We start from the raw sequence: 23,044 nt of genomic DNA, 5'->3' as shown, positions 1-23,044 counted from the left end.
TATAGAATTCCATACCTATTGTATATGCTTGTCTGTATGTATATAGTATATATAGTATATATATTTGTAGATGTATGTATATATTCGGGATTATCTACTACCTGCTTGATGCTGTATTATAAATTGTGTATAGTAATATTCTCCGTTCCTTCACACACACACCGGATGTTGTGACCGGTAGTGCGATAGTGGATAATGTACTGTACGGATTGTGCTTGATCGTTTGACATGGTATTCCTAGGTCGGATACGAAATTTGAATATCAAACAGTACAACAAATGGAATATGGATATCTTGCGCGTTCAGTAACGTGTGTAAATAGTGCTATTAGTTTGCCTATAAATGGGGACCAGGCCTGGGTTCACCAGGGCTCGATTGCCGATTGCCCCGGTTCACGCCTTCTACAATCCGAAGCTTCGGACAACAACAAAGTTAGCCGATTGCTCTACGTTTGTTTTGGCCTTTGTCTAAGTTTTATCTTAACATGTGTTTGTTAGTATGTTTTTTAAGTGTTTTTGAGGGGCGTTGTTAATGCAAAATTGAGAGTTAATGGATGCAGACAGCTACATCGTAAATGTAATCGTACGACTTAAAGGAAGGGAAAAACGATACTAAATTTACTAATTAGGGAAACCTTACAAGATTATTCTTAAAATAGGAAGGCGAGAAGTGTGGGCTATATAGCATAAAAGGATGACAAAATCTCAACTGCATAAAACATATCGGGCAAGGAATGTTTGTGGTTTTGTAGTTGTTGCGTTAGTATCTATCGAGTATTAGTAGCTTAGTGTGATTTTAAGTCCAGTTCGATGTACGAACTGTTGTGAATCTGTGACCCCATACCAGCCTTGTTTTGTTTGTTTGTATTGAGATAGGTAATACGATACGTACATATGTTTCTTCGTTTAAACGCGCATCTCGTGCCTTTTCTTAGCACTACAGCGTTAACTTAAAGCATCATCGATAAACCAATCGAGCGCATTCTGTTTTACATTCGCAAACTATACCCTCAAAAGGGCTGTTTCTTGCTGTCGGGCAAAGAGTTCGGATTGTTATGCTTGGTGCGATGGTGTGGAAAACACTTGTCGTTTAAACGCTTTCCCCGTTCAAAGATACATCAGCAAAAAGGTTATTGTCTAACTCACAATAACACGGCTCACGGTGGACCGAATTTTCTTTTCTACAGTGTTTCCATTTTTTTTTACTTTTCGTAACAGCGATGTGCACAACAGATTGACACGACAGACTAACGCATCGAAATCGATATACATACACATACACACACACTCATACTATGTCAGCACCGCGGCAACACAAAGTTTACTAGACGGAGACCAATCGGTAGTAGTAATAGTAGTAACACGGCGAAAGCTGTAGTAGCTGTGGACAATCACGCACGAAGGTTAGTGTATTGGTGTATTGAATTTGTTTGTATTTTTTTGGTTCTATCGTAACGATAGATTTGTCCTTTTGGTAGGAGATTTTCGAGAAGCGAGCAATGTGTGTGAGTGCATTTTTTTCAAATTAAAAAAAAAAAGGGAAAACTTGTCCTGATCTCATACTATCAAACCTGTACAACGCATTATCGAGATGTGTTCGACAGATTGTAAGTATTCTTCTTTTTTTTGATTGAGTCAGCAATTCATCGTCGTGAATGAGATTTCGTATCTTGTTTTTTCCTCCCCTTTTTCGGGATTCGTTTCTTCCTTTAGTGGAAATAGAAGGATAGCTAATCATAAACTTTTTCTTTAGAAGACGTGCGCGTCCGTTACACTTTTGCATCAGTTTTCCAATTTAAAAATGTTTGTTTTTTTGTCCAATAGTTTCTCCATTATATTGCCATTCGATACTTGTGGTAGAGTTTTTAGCAATAGCAGTCAATAGTACTGCTTAGAGTTTAGAGTATTTTCGATTAACTAATATTGCACATCGTAGTGTGATAAGGTTATTTGTTGGGTAGTTAAGGTGGTTAAGTATGATATTGTGTGCCAACTCATTGCAGCCGCAGGGGTTGGATAGTGTCTAGCAAAACTTGCAGCCATTCAAATTTTCCAAAGAGATTATCACCACCACTGCCGCCGGGTCTGTGTGTATGTGTCGCAGGTGTTGGGTGGACACAGTGAACCATCAATGTTGTCAGCTAGTGTATCTGCAAGAAGTAGCCTCGTTCATATGTTTTGCTCTTAAAAGGGTGGTTATTTATGTACGTGTACGAGTATGCTGTACGATACTATTTTTACAAGCCAAATAGACACCAATCCATGTGGTAAGTACAATGGTTTATATTGTAGTTTCTTTAAGGAAAGATAGTAGTAGCGCACAGCTCACGCACACCACGTGAAGGTGGTTGCTGAGCATGCAAAATGGTATCATATTTGTTTTTGTCCCATATTTTGGTCAGATTGTTTTTTGTTTGCTGTTCTTTACTACCTTCTACAGCGACTACTGCTACACAACGACACAGTGAGATATTGTGTCATAGAAGATTATACAGTTACAGATAGCGATGATTTGAAGTTTGTCAAGTAGATAACATGTGCGTGTGTTTTTTTTTTAATTTTTGAATTAGTTGTTTTCAAGCATTGATACAGCCGTGCTGCCTTACCAGGAGATGATCAAATGTGATGGTTTTTCATGTGATTTCCAATCGTTTTGCAGAATTCCGCCCCAAAATAGAAATGTGCTGTGCTGTCTGTACTTATCGGCTGCAAGCGATTCGATTCGACGGAACGGGCGTTAAACACTTGCGCAGCATGCGAGCCACGTGTTTGCGCCCGTTGCGTTGACGTAATCTCACCCTGCTATAAACACAAACAGAATCTGTCAAACTGTTTGTCGGGTAAGGGAATTTCGCGCATTACTAAACACTACTCTGCGTGAGTAGTCGTACTAGGCTCGTCTGGTCGCAGCAGGCTAGGTCGGTTTCGATCGATGCTTTTGACTGACACACTTTCAGCTCACTTGACTCGACCGTCCGACCATCGCAGCGGTTTTTGCTCTGATCCGATCCTATTACTAAAAGCGCCGAATGTAGTGTCACTCAAAATCAGGGACGAAACCGATTGACTTAGTATTTTGCAGGGAGTAATTATAGTTTGTTTGTTTTTTTTTTGGGATTTTGTTTTAAGCATAAAGTTTTATCCTTTCGATCGATAGCGAGACTCGCCATCAGCCGATCGTGTTGAAAACATACAATGTGCAAGATAGGTCAGTAAGAAGCGGAATTTTAGTGTTTGATTTTTCTTTTCCTGCTTTTTTGCTGATCGTTTTGTAAAATGTACCCTGGCCACATGTGCCCAAAGTTACATCACTAATTTCTATCCCTCTCTCTCTCACACAAATGTTTAAATTATCGTTCCCCGCATGAAGGAGGATCATTGTTGTCGGTGCTTCGCATAACAAGTGTGGGCATTGTTTGCCCGTTGGGCCAAATTATTGTTCCTGACAGTTACACACGTTCGTTCTATCATTCCTTTTGCTTTTATTAGGCTCAGGCAAATTTGTGTTTCTATACACAAATATGATTGTTGTGCTGCATTTTAACGTTGCTTCTTCGTGCTCTACAGTCTTTAAAATGCTTCTCTGGTCTCTGGGTTTTTGTATGAGTTGTCTTCGGATTTCGGTTGTTTTATATCGATGCAATTTGCAGTTGGTCAGGGTCGGTATTTTTTAATGGGTTAATGCTTTGTCGTGCAGCTTAGTCCAGGTTTATTCATCCTCTTCCTCGTTCTGGTACGTGACGTACCGAACGGATGAGCGCTCTCCAACGATGAGTGACTGAAAGCAAAAAAGTGCGTAAAACAGTAAAATTTAAAAACGTGTCCACGGTAGCACAACCATTTTTTGTTTCCGATGTTTAATTCATCTTACGAAGTAGGTGCAAAATCAAACTGAAACAAAACATTAAAGAAAATTAAAAAGAAACTTGTAATAAAATAAATAAAATAAGTAGTTTAAAAATAAAAAAAGATACAAAAATATACAAACCAAAGTTACTTACTCAAATTAAACGCAAAATAGCAAAAACCAAACAAAGAAACATAAAAAACTCATATTAAAAATCTTTATTTCATTCGAAGTGGTATCTTACAACTTAAACACACTTTGCAGTAAACAAAACTCAATTGATACTCAAATGCAGCGTAATGTACAGATCAGTGGGAAACATGTTGGGGTTACGAACTAAATCACCACTAACAGATATCCTTCCTTAGAAAGGCGCATTTTGTCATATTACGATTAGTTACTTTAAAAACGAAAGCGGACGAAGAGAGCTCGCGAGAAAATATGAGTAAATGGTTTTACAAGTTGTGCAAAGACTTTACAACTTCGTCACATAATTTTCACCCCCACTGAGACTGTCGGAGACACCGTTCGTGGTACCGTTTCCGTTGGCCGATTTCCCATTAGATTGAGACGATTTCCCATTGCTGGCAGGTGAGGCATTGCCATTGGTGGTGGGGTGTGCGTTAGCGTCGTTTGACGAACCGCACGGTCCAGCTTCAAGCGACAGTCCAGCATTGTCGATACCGTTGATGCTTACCTTCTTTTCCTCCTTGGTCGGTGGTGCTCTCAAGAAAGTCAACAATGGTGCGTAAGCGAAGCAAAGGATCGAAATTCCGACAAGCATCCACTCGAAGCCGATGGTGTTTACCAAGGTGCCACTTTGGATTGATGATGCGGGGAGAGGCAAGAAAAAAATGGTTAAGGGTTAGAGGACTTTTTTAGTACAGTCAATAAACCTCGACGAATCGATAGTATGTTCTGCCACTTGACTTTTAATTTTCACACCTAAACACACTCGCAGACACACGTACCTGAGGGCAGGACCAATGGCGAATCCCAAACAGAATGCAACATCGCCGATTGCGTAAACACTACCATACACGGCCGAATGCCGGATGTCCACCAGATAGCCTAGCTCGGGCATCATGCAGGAATCGACCATTCCGATGGCGAACCCGAGACCAGCGTTCGGCAAGATCAGATGGTTGATGGAGGTAGCCATCGGAATCTGGTGGAGCAATGACACCCAACAAGAAATCATTAATACAGCAAAACGGTTCTACACGCCGCAAGTCCACCGGTGACACTTACACACAACAAGCACAGTCCGATAATAACCAAACCAAGCAACGCAGCCAACCACCGCCCGATGCGATGTCCGAGCGGTCCAAACAGATTCGTACCGATCAGATAGCTAATGGAGGCGGGCAGAAACGTGACGCCCTGCTCCCATCGACTAGCGCCCATGTTGTCCATCATCCAGATCGGTAGCGAAGGTTCCAGCATGGCAATGCCCATGTTCGCAAACGTGATCGCACCGGCCGCAATAATGATGTAAGGATCAGTGACGAGCGCCTTCAACGATGGTGGATCGGATTCCTCAATTACGACCGACGGTTGCAGCATGATCAGCTGCAGCAATCCATCGCCCAATGCAAGCGCCGACAGCACGAGGAATGGCGCAGATTTGCCGACGAACTCGTACATGATGCCACCGAACGGCGGTCCGATCAGTACGCCCAGCGCAAGGCCACCGAGCGCAATGCCCATCGCGTTACCGCGCTCCTTGTCGTCCGTGTAGCGATCGGCCAGCATGCCCATGCCCGATACGGACGAACAGGACGAACCGATACCCTGCAATGCTCGGGCCAGGAATAGTACGGAGTACGTTCTTCCGAAGGCGAAAACTGATCGTGGTATACAAATTAGCAAACAAAAATCTCTCTCTCTCTTACATACGACGCGAGGGGTTTACTTACTTAACGTAGAGATGAACATAATGACGAACCCGGCAAACATCGGAATGCTGTAACCTATTCTGTGGGTTGGAAGACGAGCAAGAAATGCCGATTAAGCGACGATTCGCGAAATTCGAAATTTCCGCGCTACGTACTTGTGCGTTAGTGGTCCAACGATCGGATTAGCCAGCAGCTGGACGAATGCTTTTGAGGCAAACATCAGCCCAACCTCGACCGTCTCCTCAACCAGCTCCTTGTGCCGTTCCTCCCGTTCCGCGTACCAGCTGGCGTTATCTGCACGAGTGCACGAATAAAAAGCAAGAGTCGGAAAAATATGAATCTGAACGAAACTGCGCACAAAACAATCCTACCATTTTGGCGGAAGACCTACCGTAGCCTTGCGTGGTGACATCGATGCCATTGTACGGTGTCGTCACTTCCTTCTCGCACGGTGTGGTCGGCGGTGTCTTAGGAAAGCTGGCCAGCGGTGCGTCCGGGTGTCTGATGTCGTAAAGAAACTCCGGAATGATTGGCACTGGCAGAGTAATGAAATACAGAAATGGAGTAGTAGTAGCATGTGATAAGAAGATGGCAGTAAACTGATGGAAACTCGGAAATACGAAACACTCATAAAACCCGGCACTAGCCAGCACCGCCAATCGAACAGTGAATTCTTGTGCATTCGAACATACGGTGATGTGTTTGCTCCGCAGAAGTCGATTGGAGAACGGTAAGGATGATGTTTTGTTTCGCTGAGAAGTTATAAACAAACCATTCGTTTAACGTATGCATTAAAAAAGGATTGATTTAGGATGGTAATTCAACTAAAACTACTAGGTATAACTCTTTTCATCCTATTTTGTACGACATTTAAATTTTTTTTAATTAGTCTTATTAGCTACTATGAATGTTTGAATTCTTTGGCCATAGTAAACAAAACGGCAAGTAAAAACAATTGTTCAACACTAGATTTTTCTAGGAAAATCTTAAAAATTCGAAAAGATTGATTAAAATGGTGTTAAAGTAAATCAACCAAAATAGAGGACTCACTATAGAGGAATAGAAACCTTATACTTTTATAGAAAAGTAGCATTGAAAGGGTCCTTGGGGCCATTCTGGGAATGTCCCGATGTGATAATTACATATCTTAAACAGTTTTCATACAATATTAAGATTTTTATCAGTTTTATCCGTTTTTTGTTAAAACTGACTTCATTCTCCTATTTTTATTGAGTAAAGAACGGACATGAGATTGATTTATTGAGACCTAAATGTAAAAAAATCGAACAAAATGCCTTGATTTTCTATTCTTTCAAATTTGTCAATTTGTACTTTTCCTAGTTGGAGTCTCTAAATACAAAAACTATGTTTGGTTTTCTCCTAGCTCAGATAGGATCGGTTTCATCACGCCCAACGTCCAATGAGGTCTGGACGGAAGCTCTGTCTCTCTGCATCTAATATTCATGTCAGTTAAGTCATAAGGCAATTAAACCTTGGTATTTCCTTTTTATTGCTATATTCGAAGAGTCAAACAACGCTGTTGGTCATCGAGAATCTGTCCCCATAATGGGATTTTGTCGTCTGACACCAGAACTTACGTTTCTGACTGTAGAAACGACAAAATGTCAGGATGTGTCACAGTATTTTCAACAATTTCGATAGGCTAGATCGTTGTAAAAACAAATCTACAAATGCAATCACTCGACTGCTTTGGATTTTCTAGTATAAATAAAGGATGCGATACAAACAAAAGGTATTATACAAATGACAACTACTTGATGGATCGCTAAAACATAGGGTCATCGAATGAAAAATCCTGAAAATCTGCCAATTTTCCAACATTCAACAAATAGAGCCTTATCAGGATCCTGAAGGAGCGGCCGCTCGGAGCCTCGTCGGTTAGGGAGGCCTCTTCAGCGAGGGAGCTCCTGTTGTTTCCCTCTAATATCATAATTAGAGGGGCCTCAACAGCTAGGGGCTTCCATGGCTCCAGGGCGTTCGATGTGTGGTACAATAAACAATACGGACACAGATACAGCTCAGCGTATTTTCAAGACAAAATATATCGATATCATCATCGGTTCATGGTGCAAACGCTTCTGGCCAGAGTAACAAAATCAACGGTGTGCCGGCTTACCCATCCTGTCCCCAACCACGAACAGAGACGGTGGCGACCCTGGAGTGGCGTGATTGCGTATCGTTTGCCATTTCTCGGTGCGAAGATGACGACGACGATCGTGATGCGGCTGGTGGTCGTCTAGTCATCTTCAACCAGAGATAGCAAGCGTATAATGCACGTAGCACGTAGTTCTTGTGCTCGTGCGCAGTGGGGTAATTGAATTATCTTAGTTTTAAATGAAAGTTGAAATTAAACTGTCAATTCGCCCCATCCTTGCTATGGCCTTGTTTCCGGGGGCTTTGCATCCAAGTGCAGAGAATTTGCATCGGGTCCGGGTGCACCACCGGATCCTGCCGGAAGTGGGAGGCGGTTTCGCATTTACCACCGCCGGTGGTTTCGTTCCGCTCTACGGATGGATGGATAGGTGCGGACATGAGACAAAACACTGCGTTTACCACGTTTCTAGTTTCCTAGCAGGAAGCGGAAGATGAGAACAGCTAACTGAGTTTGGTTTGTTAGTTTTTGATTGTGTGTTTAATTGAGATTTCACTTTAGCTCAAGCCACCTTGCTGGAGAGTAGTTTTAATTATCTCCTAATTGTTTCTAGACGAAACTGTGCCGTTTTTTTTGTTGCAATTTTTTAACTGTGTTTGTCCTAAGCAATACGGCTTCTTCTTGCATCTATATACACACATACAGACACTTTAACGTGATACATGTTCGCCATTGTTTCACTTCTAAGTTACATGGTTCTTATAGACCCAAACATTGTTGTCTTGATTGCTACGTACAGTAGATGAAAGATAAAACAAAATTGAGCTTTACACCCGACACCTTCAATCGCTAGGGGACACTCTTCAATCGATTGAAAGGTTTATCATCTTCCATTCGAACTTCATTTCGCTTGATGTATGGAGAATTACGGAGCGCAATTACATCGAGCACCGTCCTAGCCTTACTGTGCCGTCGTATCTTTACTGATCGATTCTTGTGGCATTGGTATTGATCATCGGTTGCTAGCAAAAAAGGGACATCCTCCATTTTGCCCCATGCTTGCCCCATTTTCCAACCATTTGGCCAATCGGTTGCTGCCGTACCTGGTTGCTGTATCAAAGACAATCAGTCTAAAATGAAGTGCTCGAAGGCGCTCGGTGCCTTCTATCATAGCACATGAAAGCGAACCATTTTGTAATCGAATAAATTTTGATGATTCAATTATGATAGCAGTGCTTTCAGGGCACTCTTCGACACTTTGCCAGAACAGTCTACAGCCCTTGATGTTACGCTGTTCCTTGATTCTAACTTTAGCACATTTCTAGCGGCAAACCCGTGTCACGCAACTGAAGGATTCAGAGACTCGTCGCTTTAACGGGAAATTTTGCATCCTTGGCTGAGTAGCAAGCAAGGATGAAAAGTCGATAATTTATCCTCCTCGAATCAGCTCGAATCCCACCATGAAGATGCAATGTCGGAGCGGAAGTTTTTATCATCGGAAAGAAACAGTTTGTAACTTGGAGTTTATCGAGCTACTAAGCTATAGCCGGTCGATGTCACCCGAACCCAATCGATGTCTGTACGGTAATTAGTTGAGAAAATGGTAACTTCACCAAGCATCCCCAGCCGTTTCCGGCGTACTGCTGATTCGCCTCCTAACGCCCGAAGGAGAAAAGGATTAGTTACAGTTCGTTTCATAGAATAATTTCCCACCACCCGGCACTCAGACCACCGAAAGCTTGTCGTCATTATCGCTATCATCACTGCCGGCGGGCACACCGTTCGTTGGGAAAAGCGTCCACCATAGTCCGCCAATTAAATTACCCTTTAACTCGTTTAGCTGTTAATAAACAAGAAATTAACAGCTTGCTTAGCACCAGCATCGTTCGCAGCTTCCGGACGTTCGCGTGGATCTGTGTTATTTATTTTGTTTTAAATCCTGATAGCAGGAGCTGGAATCCGGAGTGGAATCAACATTGCCTCTACAATTTGGCTGCAGACAGGAGAAGCTAGAATTCAAAACATTCGCTGGCTTTATTAATCGTTTATCCGTGTATCCGCTCTGTTTCTACACTTGATTGTGGATGAGTATCTTAAGCAGAGGATTTTTTTTTTTTGAAAAAATGTTGTGCTGTAGAACAATCATGTAATTTGAGCAACGGTGAAAATGGAAGTTTTACACCTTGTTTTCGCATAGTTGGCGTTAGTAGGTTAAGAAGCGATATTCAAATCGTGTTCGGGCCATGGACTCTGAACAGAAGTGATCCTGGTGCAGGTAAATATAAATTCAAGGTAAATTAGAAGCAGAGGAACAGAGCAATAACGAATGGAACAATATTTTTACAAACTTCTACTACATTATGAGAGGAAACCTCGGAGCAAAAATTAGTCGACCGGTAATGTTCATAAGAGCCCAAGGGCCAACTCTTAACGCTACTACATTCCTAAAAATAATTCGTCCAGATAAACGAATTAAATCATTCCTCATTTATCAGATAATAAATTGAGATAAACATTTAGGTGAAAATCACTTCCGTTTCAACACAAATAATTGTTTAAAATTCTTTTTGAAACAAATCCCGTATAAAATAAAATAAAAAAAAACTTAGAAACCGCCTCGAAACGATCTCAAAAATATATGGGAAAGTTTGAAAAAAACCTCGGATGTTAGATTGATTTTTTTTTTCAATTACTATTAAAAGCATAACATTGTTCGAAAAAAAGATACATATAAGTTAGCTTGAATAAAATATGATCTTTTTTGTATTTATAACAGAACAAACTACTTTGAAATAAATCTTATTTTTCACGCTTCACGTTTGTGATGGCCCTGAATGGCGTCTTTATTTTCACATTCTTTGAATGGATCTCCAACCATCGAATCGAGCCGCACCGAAGACAATAATACCGTCGACGACTATTCGATCCTGGCGCATTCCAACCGTATGGAAAGTGAGCGTCGGAATTTCTGTGGAAAATAGTTTATCAATCGGACCATTATCTCACCCGGGCAGCGGGCTGCGGGCACATTGGAGCGTTCGGAATGTCGAAGGAAAATGCTTGCCTGCTTGCCAACTCTCCACATTGCTGAACGATCGCTTCCCTTCATACCGACGTCGGGCTGGATGGATGGTTCAAGAGCAGCAGGAAGTGTTCTCCCAACAATGCCAAATTAAACCAATGATGGTGGCTAACGACTGTGTGGTAAATTATAAATGATTCCCCCCCCCCCCATCCCTGTACACAGCTCCGCTAACAGGGCCGGTGGAACGGGACTTTGCTTACCACATCTGACAGCAACTCATTACTCCTTCGTAAAGTATGCTGTTTTCGTCTCAGACAAAAGTGACCGTGGTGGTTGCTTACCGGGTTTTTCCGTACCCTTCCATTTTAGAGCTCGACGAGTGTGTCTGATGACCGACTTTGTCATCATCACCACAATTTTCTTTGGCGCTTGCAAACACAGACCGAACCACAAAAAAAAAGAATCTGGTTCTTTGGTGAGAACTAGCGAATGTAGTTCATAAAGGAAGGACACGGTAAAGCGCACCAACGAGGTATTTACTTTTACTGCCAGAGGTAAAGCACAAAAGCAAATGAATCGTGGTGAGAATGATGGTTGGTGAGCTAGAACCACCGTAAAACCACAGAAACTGATGCGACCAAGCATGGTTTTCAATATTTTTTTTTTCTGGTGAGATTCTACTCATAAAATTGAGGTAGACGTAGTTAGTTTAGAGCAGTTATTTCTGACTCCTTAGGATGCTTAGTGTTTTTGTGACAAAAGCACGATTTAATTTATTGATAAGTGAATACTGCTGGTAGCGAAATTGAAAGACACATCAACGCAAATAGCAACGATCCTGGACCATTGAACAAAATCATACAAAAAGGAACAAAAGAGTAAACTATTAATTAAATGTTCCTAAAAAACAATGCCACTGAGCTTATATGCAATTAAAAATTGAAAAAAATAATCTCATTCGTCCCGTAAATCCGACTCACTTCTAGCCACCAACCAGATCATCGTTTCAATCGCTTCAAAAGAAAGTTGGTGATGGGAAATGGTGATTATGCCCGTATTACACCCAACGTACGTGCCCTACCCGACTCAAAAAGTACCGAAGCGTTTGTGACTTTGACAGATACACCCCGATTAGTCATAGAGGGATACCCCCTCCTCCGTTATCGTTCTCCCTCAACGTCCCGTGTCGTCTATCCGGAGCGAGCAGGCATGAAACATACGTATGCTTTCAGCGCGATAAAAGTACAATGGGAAATATTATCACATTGCTAGGAGTTATATGGTGATTAAGACATTATAAAGCACCCGAGGACATAGCTTTTCCATTCCCCGGGAATCGTACGGGAAACAATATGTGAGTCGAACCGCAGTTGGCAGCTCTAGTTTTGCACCATTTCGCACGGCTTACCGGCTAATGGCGTTGTCTGTTGCTTCTTTGGTGCGAGGGCAAGAAAGCTGCTCACCAACAAACCCACCCGGATACACATGATCCTGACGAAGCACGTAGCAAATCTGGTTGAAAAGACAACTCTCCCTTTATCTGTATGCTCGTCCGGGCCGGGTTTTCTTGTGCCTTTGCATCCGTCGCAGAGTGGAGTGTGGCACACTACTTGAGCTTCACACTAGTCAGACAGTCGGACAGTTGTTTATACTTGGTAAAGGATCGTTCCGGGTGATTCCTTCGCCACAGTTCTCTTTCGCCGCGTGCTGCGCTGAGCAATGGCGCACGGTGGGACCATATCACCAATGCTAATGTGAGATCATCGGATGCGAAAAACAAAACCGGCAAAAAGGGAACCCTCATTATCAGATCTAATCCACTAAGCAACGATTTTTCAGGCCTTGTCCACCTTCGTTTCACTTGAAGAACTTTTTTGCTGCTGTTGTGGTGCTTCTGCCAGCTTCCGCACATAACACCAGGCGCCTCCATTGGCGGGCATCATACATACGCGTTCCTACACTTGATCCACACAATTTAATGGACACCGAAGAGCATCGGTAAGGACGTGGCGGGTAGTGGTGAGTACGAAGACACCCCCTAAAGTAAACCGAATTTCCAGCTCGTTGACTTTGTTCTCTCCAGCCATTTCCGTGCAATCGCAATCGGGAAAACGATTCGAGCAGGTTTCCGACTCCCGTTTACGCTAACCCTAACTGTTGAATATGAATGACCGGCAGCTACGAACGAAGGGTGAGCGTGATTCATTGTTCCTTTTTTTTTTGCTCGCTGCCAACCGATTCGTAATGGCTGCTAATCGGAAAATTATGTTCCTTTCGTCTAGTCCACGCTACAAGGACGTCAACGGAATATAGTGATCGTACAGTTACGTGTGTGTGTATGTGTTGGTGGAGTTTGCCACAGAAAACACCCTATTACACACACGCTGGCTCAAACAGCGAAAGAGCTCCGAGACTGGTCTGAGACTTTTCAGGCTGACTTTTAACCATCGTTAGTACTGGTGAATGTTTTTCTTAATAAGAATTTTGTTGATTATCGACACTGCTAAGGACATTTTATCCCTGTTTCATCCAACATGATTGAACATAAATCGAAGCACATCACATTGTTTGACACTGTTTCACAAGTAAAAATTGCGTATCAAACGTGAAATAGTATCACACGGCGCCCCGCTTATTTCGCTTCCAGCTTTGTACACTGTCAGCCACAAGTGATAGAACGTGATACTCTATCAAAGATTGAACCACTTGGCCTCTCCTGCCAGTGACAGGGAAAAGTGCACGGAGCACAATAGCATTACCCCATCCGAATGATTTATGGCACAGTTCGAATCGATCACATTCGCACCCCAGCGAACAGGTGGTGTACTGTGTCAAGAACAGAGAATGCCTTTTATTTTGCCTTGCTGTGTCCACCGGCTTATGAAGCGCATTGGCAATCCCAACCAATTTTGAATGTGTTTAAAAATCGTGTTCCAGTATCATCATGTCCTACCTGACCACAATGTTTCGACAAGGACATTACAAGTATTACAATCGGTGCCGTACTTTTACACGTATTTAACCGATAAGCGTTACGGCTGTTTCGCAACCAAACAACCCGTTTTCGCATAGCATCGACGAGCAATATCGTTTAATTTAATCCTTGTTCGGCCTCCAAAACCACTCGGTCACCATTTTCCAACGGGAATCGCATCGAGTGTTGTTTGAAAACATAAATAAATAACCTTTACATAAAAGAAACCCTCTTCGATTGTGAGCCTTCGCTTGCACACCGGGACGGGCTCAAGTAGGCCCGGGGTGCAATGCTGTTGTGCTCTTAAACAGAAGCTGCCCCATTTCATACGTACGGTAAGAAGTACTCGTTTTTCAATCGGAGATGAATCTACCCGCTACCTGAAATACGACTCTCCCGAACCATGCGAAGTACGGCAGATCGATGGCCGCAATGCGACTAGCGCCAAAGGTATTTGTTGCCAGAAGGATTGTTACGATGCTGTGCTGCGGAATGCTGGCCGGTGCTTCTAAAACCCATAAAATTACTGTGAGTGTGATCGGAACATTACGGTAATACCCGTTATTCCATCCTTCCATCCGGCTGTAATAAAGGATTAATAGCTAATGGGACTCATTCTTCATTATCCTCATTTTGGTATTTTATCGTGGCAGTGGAAAATGATATCCCACCACACCCGGAGCGGTGCTTCTTAAATCGTTTTGGGTGATGATTGATTTGCGTATTCCGGGGGACTCTTCGCGGCACCCTTTTAAATTCACGTTATGATTATTTGCACTGCTATGCTAAACGTACCATTAACTCGTGCTGGAAGAGTCCAATTGGCAAACATAATTCGTTATATAGACATACGTGCTTCTTAAGAATGAATTTCAGCTAACGGTCTACACCGAAACGGTTTTGATAAATTCAGCGATTGTCATTGGTACAAAAAACTTTGCTGTAAGAATTTCACGGTAAAAATACACAAAGTGTTCCCAACTATCGCAAATATTATGTCCTCCTACTTTGAGTCTGTTGCGAAAAAATAGAGTTTGTGTTTGTGAGTGATAAAAAGTTCCAGCATATCACCAACCGATGGTAAAAATCAAACGAGTAAACTCACAAGCATTTCTCTAAACGAATTCTGATTCACTATTAGGAAAATTGCTGTTGAAGTAGGAATTCCACGCGCAAGGGTGCTGGCTGCCAACCGGTTTTGCTACAGCCTGAGGAAGCTTCTCCACTCAAAATACCTGTCGGGTCGGGAGGCTGTCCTAGTTCTCATATACGCCCTCAAGACATGGACTCTGTCCAAAACTGAGGAAAGCCTCTAGCCGTGTTCGAGTTGCTTAGAAGGATTTGTAACTCCGTTTATGTGGACGCACAATGGAAGTGGCGTTACAATGACGAGCCCCTACAATGGTCACGTCATGGGATTGACACCGGACGACCCATCCCTTAAACTCCTTTTAGGTCGCCGAATACACGGAGGAGGTGTGATAGGTCGAAATTGAGATAGAGTGATGACGTCCGCCCCGAGGCGGTCCGGTGGCCGAGGCGACAGCGGCGCCGGTCTTCACACGGCAGGGTCGGGGTTCAAATCCCATCCAGACTACCTCCCCGTACGCAGGGCTGACTACTTTGCTACGGGTAAAATTAAGTCACAAAAAGCCAGAAATGGCAGCCCGATACCTCTCGAAGTTGTAGTGCCAAGGAAGAAGAAGAAGATGACGTCCTCCAGAACGGCGCTAAACCGTTAGCGGCATCGAGGTTGTTGCAGAAGGCCATCGCGGACTTGGCCTGTAGCGGTTGTGGCGCTCCATAGGTAAGTCAATAGACAATCTTTTAACTAAATTTGTTTTTTTAAACTTTGTTCTGCGATGGCCCTGTCAACACACAATCCACTTAGCTATCCATTCTGTCTTTACGTACGGAACCATAATCAAAGCACTTTTATAATCTCAAAGCGATTTGTAGGTTAAAATACTCAAGAAATTACAATTGACAATTGTTTAGTTCACCGCTCTATAGTGAGGCACTTATTGAGTGTAAAGTATAATTGATGTAGAACATCATTTTTCTTCATAACAAAAACTAGAGCATAGAGTTGCTGCTTGATCGCTGCTATCCGGAAGTATTGTAAGTACATAAAATGTACCCGCCGATGGTAAGGAAAAAACCAAGGCCTGATGGTTTTATTCTTCCCAACAAAAAGATCAAGGATCAGAGCATGCGTCTGTGTGTTGAAGAAGACATCGAACAAGATCGTCAAACTAAATCCCCAGTCAAAACCCAAAGCCATGCCAGGCCAATCTTCTAAACCTGCGACTGATGACGTTAGTGAAAATTATTGGTCTGTTGATCAGTACGTTATCGAGAACTGAATTTTACATCTCCTCTCAGAGGTGATCAATAGAAATGTGGAGAAGAAAAGAGTCTAACTCTATAACTAGTTAATCACTAAAGAAATTCAGAGATTGATCATTGAAAAAGCTGGAACAAGGATAAAACAAGATAACACAAGCCGAATTCATCGAGAATACAAAGCAATTAGCTAATGTCGACTTTATAACTTATTTGCCCTTCTAGACTTATTTATACTACGCAACTATTCGTCAGTCCTTGCCCAAGCACTGCAGGGCTACAATAACCTTAGCATGAAAAGAACAAAAAAATGCAAAACTTATTACAAAAGCTTAACTACATGAATGAATGTTCGTGTCAAGTAGCGTTTGGTAGCTTTCTACCCACCGTTCCTCGCCAATGAATGAATGCAACTAATCGCTAGTTCCATTATTATGCACCACTTCTAGCGCGAAAGCATGTGTCCCTTGCTGCAGATGGCAAGCAACAGACAGGAAATTGTGTTTTCTTTTTCCATCCACCGACGACCGTGTGCTATAAAATGCAACAAGTTGCATCCAGAACAATGGACGGTCTCTCAAAGAAAGCGTCGTTTTTGCTTTTCATCCCTCCGCCTTGTTGTGGTACTTGTGGGCATGAATCGCTTGTTCAACCACTTTAGCATTTTATTTTTTGAAAAGTCCCTCTTTTCTCTGGAGAAGCTCTGGCATCAGACAAGGGTGAAATAGGTTCTCCATTTGTCATACATTTGATGGAGTTGTGGTTAAAAGTTCCAGCACAGGCAGCTCGATTGCAGTAGGGAATGTGTTCGAGCACTTGAACTTACAGAGAAGTCGTAATATGGTGCTTTTTATTTATTCTTCGCCTCTGCCAGACCATTGTTTGGTCCTCGGTAATTGAACTAGACGTTCCTTCGGCTTAGATGTATGACTTATGTGTCTGATATCTTAGAATCGGTATTTATGATAGCATAGCCTGTTTTGTACAGCATACTTTTACTTCAATAAGGATGTTTTATCAACCGCCGCACATCCATTCCACGCCAGTAACTTCATCAGCAATAAATTAAAGGTTCATCTGGTGAGATAGTAATGGTGTGCCATTTGCCAGTCTTCATAATCCGACTGAATCCATCGCCACGCACCGAATCAAATGCAACAGTTGAGTGTGAAAATAGCGTCAAGACCCTCCTCAAAAGAGAAGGATCGTCCGTAAAACGAGCACTAAAGACTAAAGAAGAAACGACTTCTGCAGTCTCGGTGCGCTTTCTCTACAGCGTTGCGTTTCCCTTCCGGTACCGTTCCAGCAAATTCCGGTGGGACCGTTTTCCGTTCCATTTCCGCACCGTCGGGATGTCAGGCCGAAACGGCAGTCGGTTAAGTAATAGACACGTCCCTGCCAAATGATTAGGATCTGCTGCCGAGTAAGTGGCTATGAAGCTGCTTTAAAGAAACAATTTTCAATTCTATTATTCTGCCTTTTTGACGCGTTTTCGGGTCGCACGGATGAAGCAGCTGTAAATGGGCCAGGAGATGGTACGAGCAGCAAGTGTACGGCTAGGAAGGCAGTTGTGTTCAGCAAAGCGAACGAATGAACCCAAGAGCAGCAATTGGTAATCTTGTGCGAAAGGAAATCATTTCACTTTGCAGCCATTGGGAAAATGATTCCTGAAGCTTTGCTTGCTCCCACTTCCGCGAATCGATGCTGGCTGTAAGCAAACCCGGCATAAGAAAGGCGGCAAACCTCATCCGCATTACTTCTTGGCACTCGCATCAGTGGTCGTGATGAAAATAGCATTCATCAGCAGTGGCGTGCATGGCGCAGATTGTATTATTCCATCGTTCTTGTAACATTGAAGGTCTCGAAGTAGCGGGCAGTTTGGTGGGAAGGGTAAGTGATTCATCGTCCTTCATTGGCGTTGTCGTGGCTACCTTATTAGTCTATTAGCTAAAGATGGCGCTTTTGCTTTTGCGTACTTCCTGTGCACAGAAGAAAAGGGAACAATAATAATAATAATGGAGCTGGAAGCTTCTGCGTCGATGATGGAGTGAAAATCATCTTACAACGTCAGAACCTTGCCTATTTGCGGTACATTTTACACCTTTTCTGCTGACGTCCACCCTTGCAGCTGGTGTGTAATTAACGAAAAGCTTCTACGTAAGAAGTGAAGCGGCATAAAAAGAACGTTCGATGTTATTTGGCTTAAAATATCATTATCGATTCAAAGTTTCCAATGAAATTGAATGCCAAAGAACGGAGATTATATATAATATCGACGTTCTGTTAGCTACAATTTGAAGTGGGAAAAACGTCAATCAACGTGTGTAAAGTTGACCAACATTTTCATGATATCGTCATGTTTTCAATTATTAGTAGTTCTTCTTTAAATAATAGTCTACCCTATTCCAGAGTTGGGTTATTTTTGTCAAAACCAGATAGCTTTTATACCAGATTTTATACTCAAATCGTCTTGATCATAATTAGGATGGGATTTTCAAATTTGCAAAATTGGTCAGCTGATGACAGAATAAGCAAATCAAGCAGTTGCTACCCGCTCTTATGGACTATTTCTTCCTAGTAGCAGGATGTGGGGTGCTGAGAGCCTCGATCATCCAAAAATGTCATAAAGAGCGTCACATAAAGTGTACGCTTGGCACCAGTCAACAGAATTGATGTGTTAGGGGCCTGCAACGTTCGTGCTGCCAGGGGTCTTCAACGAGCTTGATGCGCCCTTAACGTGGTAATCATTTCACCTGTAAAGTTGAAGTCTTTGTAATATATGTACGACCGAAAAAGCAACTTTTGGGTGGAATAAATTTAAGAATTGAATTTAATACCCAGAATTGATCTGTAACCATGCACATCATTGAACGCTTGAAGATTTCTGTTTGCGCACAGTGTACAAACTAAAATCTCTGTTTCTGCCATTTGTTAAGGGTAACATCGGCTTTCAATATAAAACTTTCTCGACATGACGTAAAACAAATGTATTTTCTTACTAATCAAATTTAGTTCATTTCGAGCTAATTTTCTCTCTACTAGAGAAATGAGAAGCAATGTTCATACCAGGTTTGTTAAATCGTAAAGTCAGATTAACGATTGATTCGATTTGGAATGACCAATTTCTTGTTTTGAATTGCCTACCATTCGAACCTCGACAAAGTCCGTGCTGTGGTCGAATTTTATGAAAAATATTATAGGCATTATCCTGAGTTAATGTTGTACAATTGTTGGAAAATTGCAAAAAGTTGCAAAATAGTTGTTAACTATTTCACATACTTTCAAGTCAATAGATGAGACTTTTGTCGAGCATATAACTTCAAAATTCCATACATCTGAAGTAGTTACCTGTGTTTAAAACACCTTCATGTGTAATTAGTCCCGGGTTTTTTTTTTTGTTCGTTTCTATCGGTACCATTTCTATTTGAACCCAAACTTACCAACGACGGTCAGCAGCATATTGTCGAGCAGGAGTGCGATGGCGACGATGACGAGCACCAGTTTCCGCGAGCCGCGCCATCTTATCACGTTCGCTTTCAACGATGCCCAAGACCCGGGTGGCGGTGGTTTCGGAGATGAGCTGTGATTGTGGCCGGTGCTACTGCTGCTACTGTTGGGTCCCTGACCGTTTCCCTCCGAGACCGTTGCTTGCATTTCAGCTTACTCAACACCAGTGGCTGACGAGGGACATCCACGGGAGCGTGTCCCAAACCAAGACGCGCCAGACATTTTCACACACATTGCGTGGATGCGGCGGTAATTGTGGAGGCCCGGAGGTGTTACGTTGTCAGTTGTCGTGCCCGCATTTACATCGATGGTCCATGGTCGGTCGGTCGGTTGAGGGTTGGGCGTCCATCGCCAAAAAGCGGAACAGGAAAGTAGAGATTGAAATGAAAAGCGGATTATTTTCTTTTGCGACTGTGAACGTGCCGATGCAAGCGGGGTAGCTAGGCGAAGCAAAACGTGGCAAGGGGACGTAAGAAGAATAAGGGCGAGACGCGGAAGAAGGAAAAGAATGCGAAAAGGCGAAACGGGCCGAGGTGGGATCAAAGACCGACTGCTTCTGGCATGGGTCGGTTCCTGCGGAAGCCAGGACACGGCTGGGCAAGATTAAAGTAAAATACCGCCCAAGCCGGCGCTGGGGAAGTTGCGGAGAAGTGGGGCAAGAAGGAGGCTCAGGAAGTTGGGAAAAGCGGGAAAAGGAAAACGTATCGTTGGAAAGGGGACACGGTTTTGCGAAGGGAGACTCACTCGGTACGCAACGATTGCGGAAGGATCTAATGGTGATTAGGATGGTTGCGAACGACAGCCGACCGTAGTGTCTTACGACAATTGAAAAGTATCCCGTCTCATATTTCATGATTTCCCAAGGTGACGTTTTTATTTCCGCTACCACGAATCGGTTATGCCACCGCACTGCATTATAATGTGGTTTCTGCCGGATGCCGGCTTAACTGTACCGACGTAAAACGTTCCGATAAATTATAAGCTAATGCAGAGACAAGTGTTTTTTCTGTTTCTTCTACATTTTCTCAACTCCCATTGCCGATGTATTGTATGGTTGATAAGCAGTTAAATAGCGAAAGAAGTACAGGACTAGTATTCGAGACCAGAATGGAATAGATTTTCTAAGGGTTCAATGCATGTATCTATTTCGTTCTACAAACGGAGCCACAATTCGATTTGACCTTCAATAATAAACGGGGTACGCTGCGCATTACACGCAACTATATTGTTTAAAGTGTTTTTGTTTGTTGTTCCATAGTAAGGCTAGTTTAGGTTCTCCGCTTACGATTAACCTGCATTATTTCTATTTCGTTCTATAGAGCACCAGTTCTTTTTCTTCCGTGGCACTACAATCTCGAGAAGTCTCGGGCTACCATTTTGATAATCAGTCCTGCGTACGGGGTCGGTGGCCAGTCTAGATGGGATTTGAACACTGGTCCTGCCGTGTGAAATGGCTGCCGTCTCAGCCATTGGTCTACCCTAATCAAGAGCTCAAGAAGATGACGCAAGCCAACCAAAAAGGTTTTTATTTACAATTATAATGCTTTAAGAAAAGAACCACCTTTTCACACTAACACAACGCGAGGCCACATATGGTATCATCTTATCATATGGTTAGATTTGGGTCAACAACTTTAATCTGAACAAATAACTTAAAAAAAGTTCACAATGGGTCACAAATACCGATTTTCCCCACGTGGCGTTTAAAATTGGGGATGGTATTTTATTTTGAGATTGATAATGGGTTAATGCAAACCCAACGCATGTGTTAAAAAAATACACTGATTCACAGCACCATTCATGAAATGTGTGGAGCCTCAATAGTCGAATCGAGCCTAATGATTTAAAGGTATTATGTTTAATCGTATAATGGTCTCTAATGGTCTTTTGGAACCAACATAGTCGATTGTAATTGAAGAATGGTTCGTGCTACGAATTTTATTCGTGAACAAGGAAGTGGGAAATAGCGAAATATACGCTTAACAACATTTATAGCTGCATTTGGTTTATAATGTCTTCTAGATTCTAAAAACAAACATCTAACGAAACATCTAACAAAATGAAGATTGGCCTTCTAACACTTGTCTTTCCGACGACGAGCGTAATATCTAAAAGATTTTCAGTTAACCGTAGAAACGATCAACATAAACTCTAAAGAAAATCTCTTTTGGAAGACCTTATCCAAAAAATAGCAAAAATAGAGACGCAATTGCTCATTCATGCCCAGAAAGAGTTGAAAAAATGAGAACATTAACTTTAACGATACCCATCGTTAACGTCCTATGTAATTGTATAAGAAACGTCCAAGAAAGCCATGCAATATTTTTATTTTTAAGTATTTTTGTTGCCATCCTAAGCTAGATAAACCGGCATCTTATCACAAATGCATCCAATTTCACGTATGCATGTAAAATTTTGAAAAATGTGAAAGAAACATGCCTATTTTATCCGAAAACAATGCCAAACATTGTATGCATGACATTCAGGCAAGTCAGCGTTCTGATCGTTGCAACGTTCAGTACATTTATCAAACAGTGCATGTTTGCATGTTTATCCTCTCTACGGTGAAAGGTATTTCGGGCATTATAAGAGCAATGTGCCAATGAATTTACATTCACAATAACGGCAGCGTCAAATTTAATTACCTAGACCCGATTTTCACACTAATGCTTCAATCAAGAACTATGTGTGAGTGTGTGTTTTTCAATTTCGTGCATTTCCAACGAAATTTCATCTGAATTCTGCAGCGTCCAAATCGGCGTCCTCATTAATCGTACTATCCATGCTACACGTGCTCACATCCAACACCACGCGAGCCCATGTGCTGGAATCGCTACACACAATAGTACACACGTTCCAAATTGGAGCTTCCCAATGCCATATCAGCAACAATGCACGGTTCCACGTTCAAGTTCACTATCACGCGCTCTCTTCAATTCATGCGAACCACAACCATGCGTAGGCCGCGCGATGATCACAATTCAGCAAGATCTTGTTGTTTTTGTTGTTGTTGTGTACTATGATTCCGGATGATGCACGATGCACCCGATTAGCGCCTAAACAGCGCGGTGTAAATGAGACTCTCTGGACTCGCAGCTTCTGTACCCACTCCGGTGCCGGTGGATTCACTTTGCTTGCAACCCATTGCCCATTCGTATGGCCACCTATGCGAAATGATGGAATACGACTGAATGCTTGTGACAGGTGCCGGTGGGGCGGCACGGAAAGATTCCTATCTAATGTGAACTATGCGTGGAAAGAGATGATTGAGCGCATGCACTCACTACTCCCGTTGGACGGACCCGGACGGTTGAGAAGACAAAAGGTAACTGCGC

General features: G+C 42.6%; 1 protein-coding gene across 15 annotated transcripts in view; it reads right to left on the bottom strand.

The window, feature by feature from the left end:
* Nucleotides 1-1,619: 1,619 nt before the first annotated feature.
* The window catches only part of LOC118503265 (synaptic vesicular amine transporter), a 29,164-nt gene continuing 7,739 nt past the window's right edge, over nucleotides 1,620-23,044 (bottom strand). For 8 of the 15 annotated variants that reach the window (XM_036036311.1, XM_036036313.1, XM_036036316.1 and 5 more), the window contains 7 exons: nucleotides 19,643-19,879; nucleotides 6,136-6,279; nucleotides 5,900-6,038; nucleotides 5,766-5,824; nucleotides 5,098-5,693; nucleotides 4,818-5,014; nucleotides 4,050-4,664 (listed from right to left, as the gene is read on the bottom strand). In XM_036036311.1, the coding sequence (XP_035892204.1) occupies nucleotides 4,322-4,664; nucleotides 4,818-5,014; nucleotides 5,098-5,693; nucleotides 5,766-5,824; nucleotides 5,900-6,038; nucleotides 6,136-6,279; nucleotides 19,643-19,856 (1,692 nt within the window). In that variant the 5' untranslated portion in view covers nucleotides 19,857-19,879 and the 3' untranslated portion in view covers nucleotides 4,050-4,321. Of the gene's footprint in view, nucleotides 3,778-4,041; nucleotides 4,665-4,817; nucleotides 5,015-5,097; nucleotides 5,694-5,765; nucleotides 5,825-5,899; nucleotides 6,039-6,135; nucleotides 6,280-19,642; nucleotides 19,880-20,453; nucleotides 20,681-22,354; nucleotides 22,974-23,044 lie in introns of those variants that run through there. The other 7 variants (XM_036036321.1, XM_036036322.1, XM_036036323.1 and 4 more) reach the window with 5 other exon arrangements.

Source organism: Anopheles stephensi, chromosome 2, assembly GCF_013141755.1.
Source record: "Anopheles stephensi strain Indian chromosome 2, UCI_ANSTEP_V1.0, whole genome shotgun sequence".
NCBI lineage: Eukaryota > Metazoa > Arthropoda > Insecta > Diptera > Culicidae > Anopheles > Anopheles stephensi.
The sequence above is the reverse complement of the archived record's forward strand: the minus strand, read 5'-3'. Positions and strand labels throughout refer to the sequence as shown.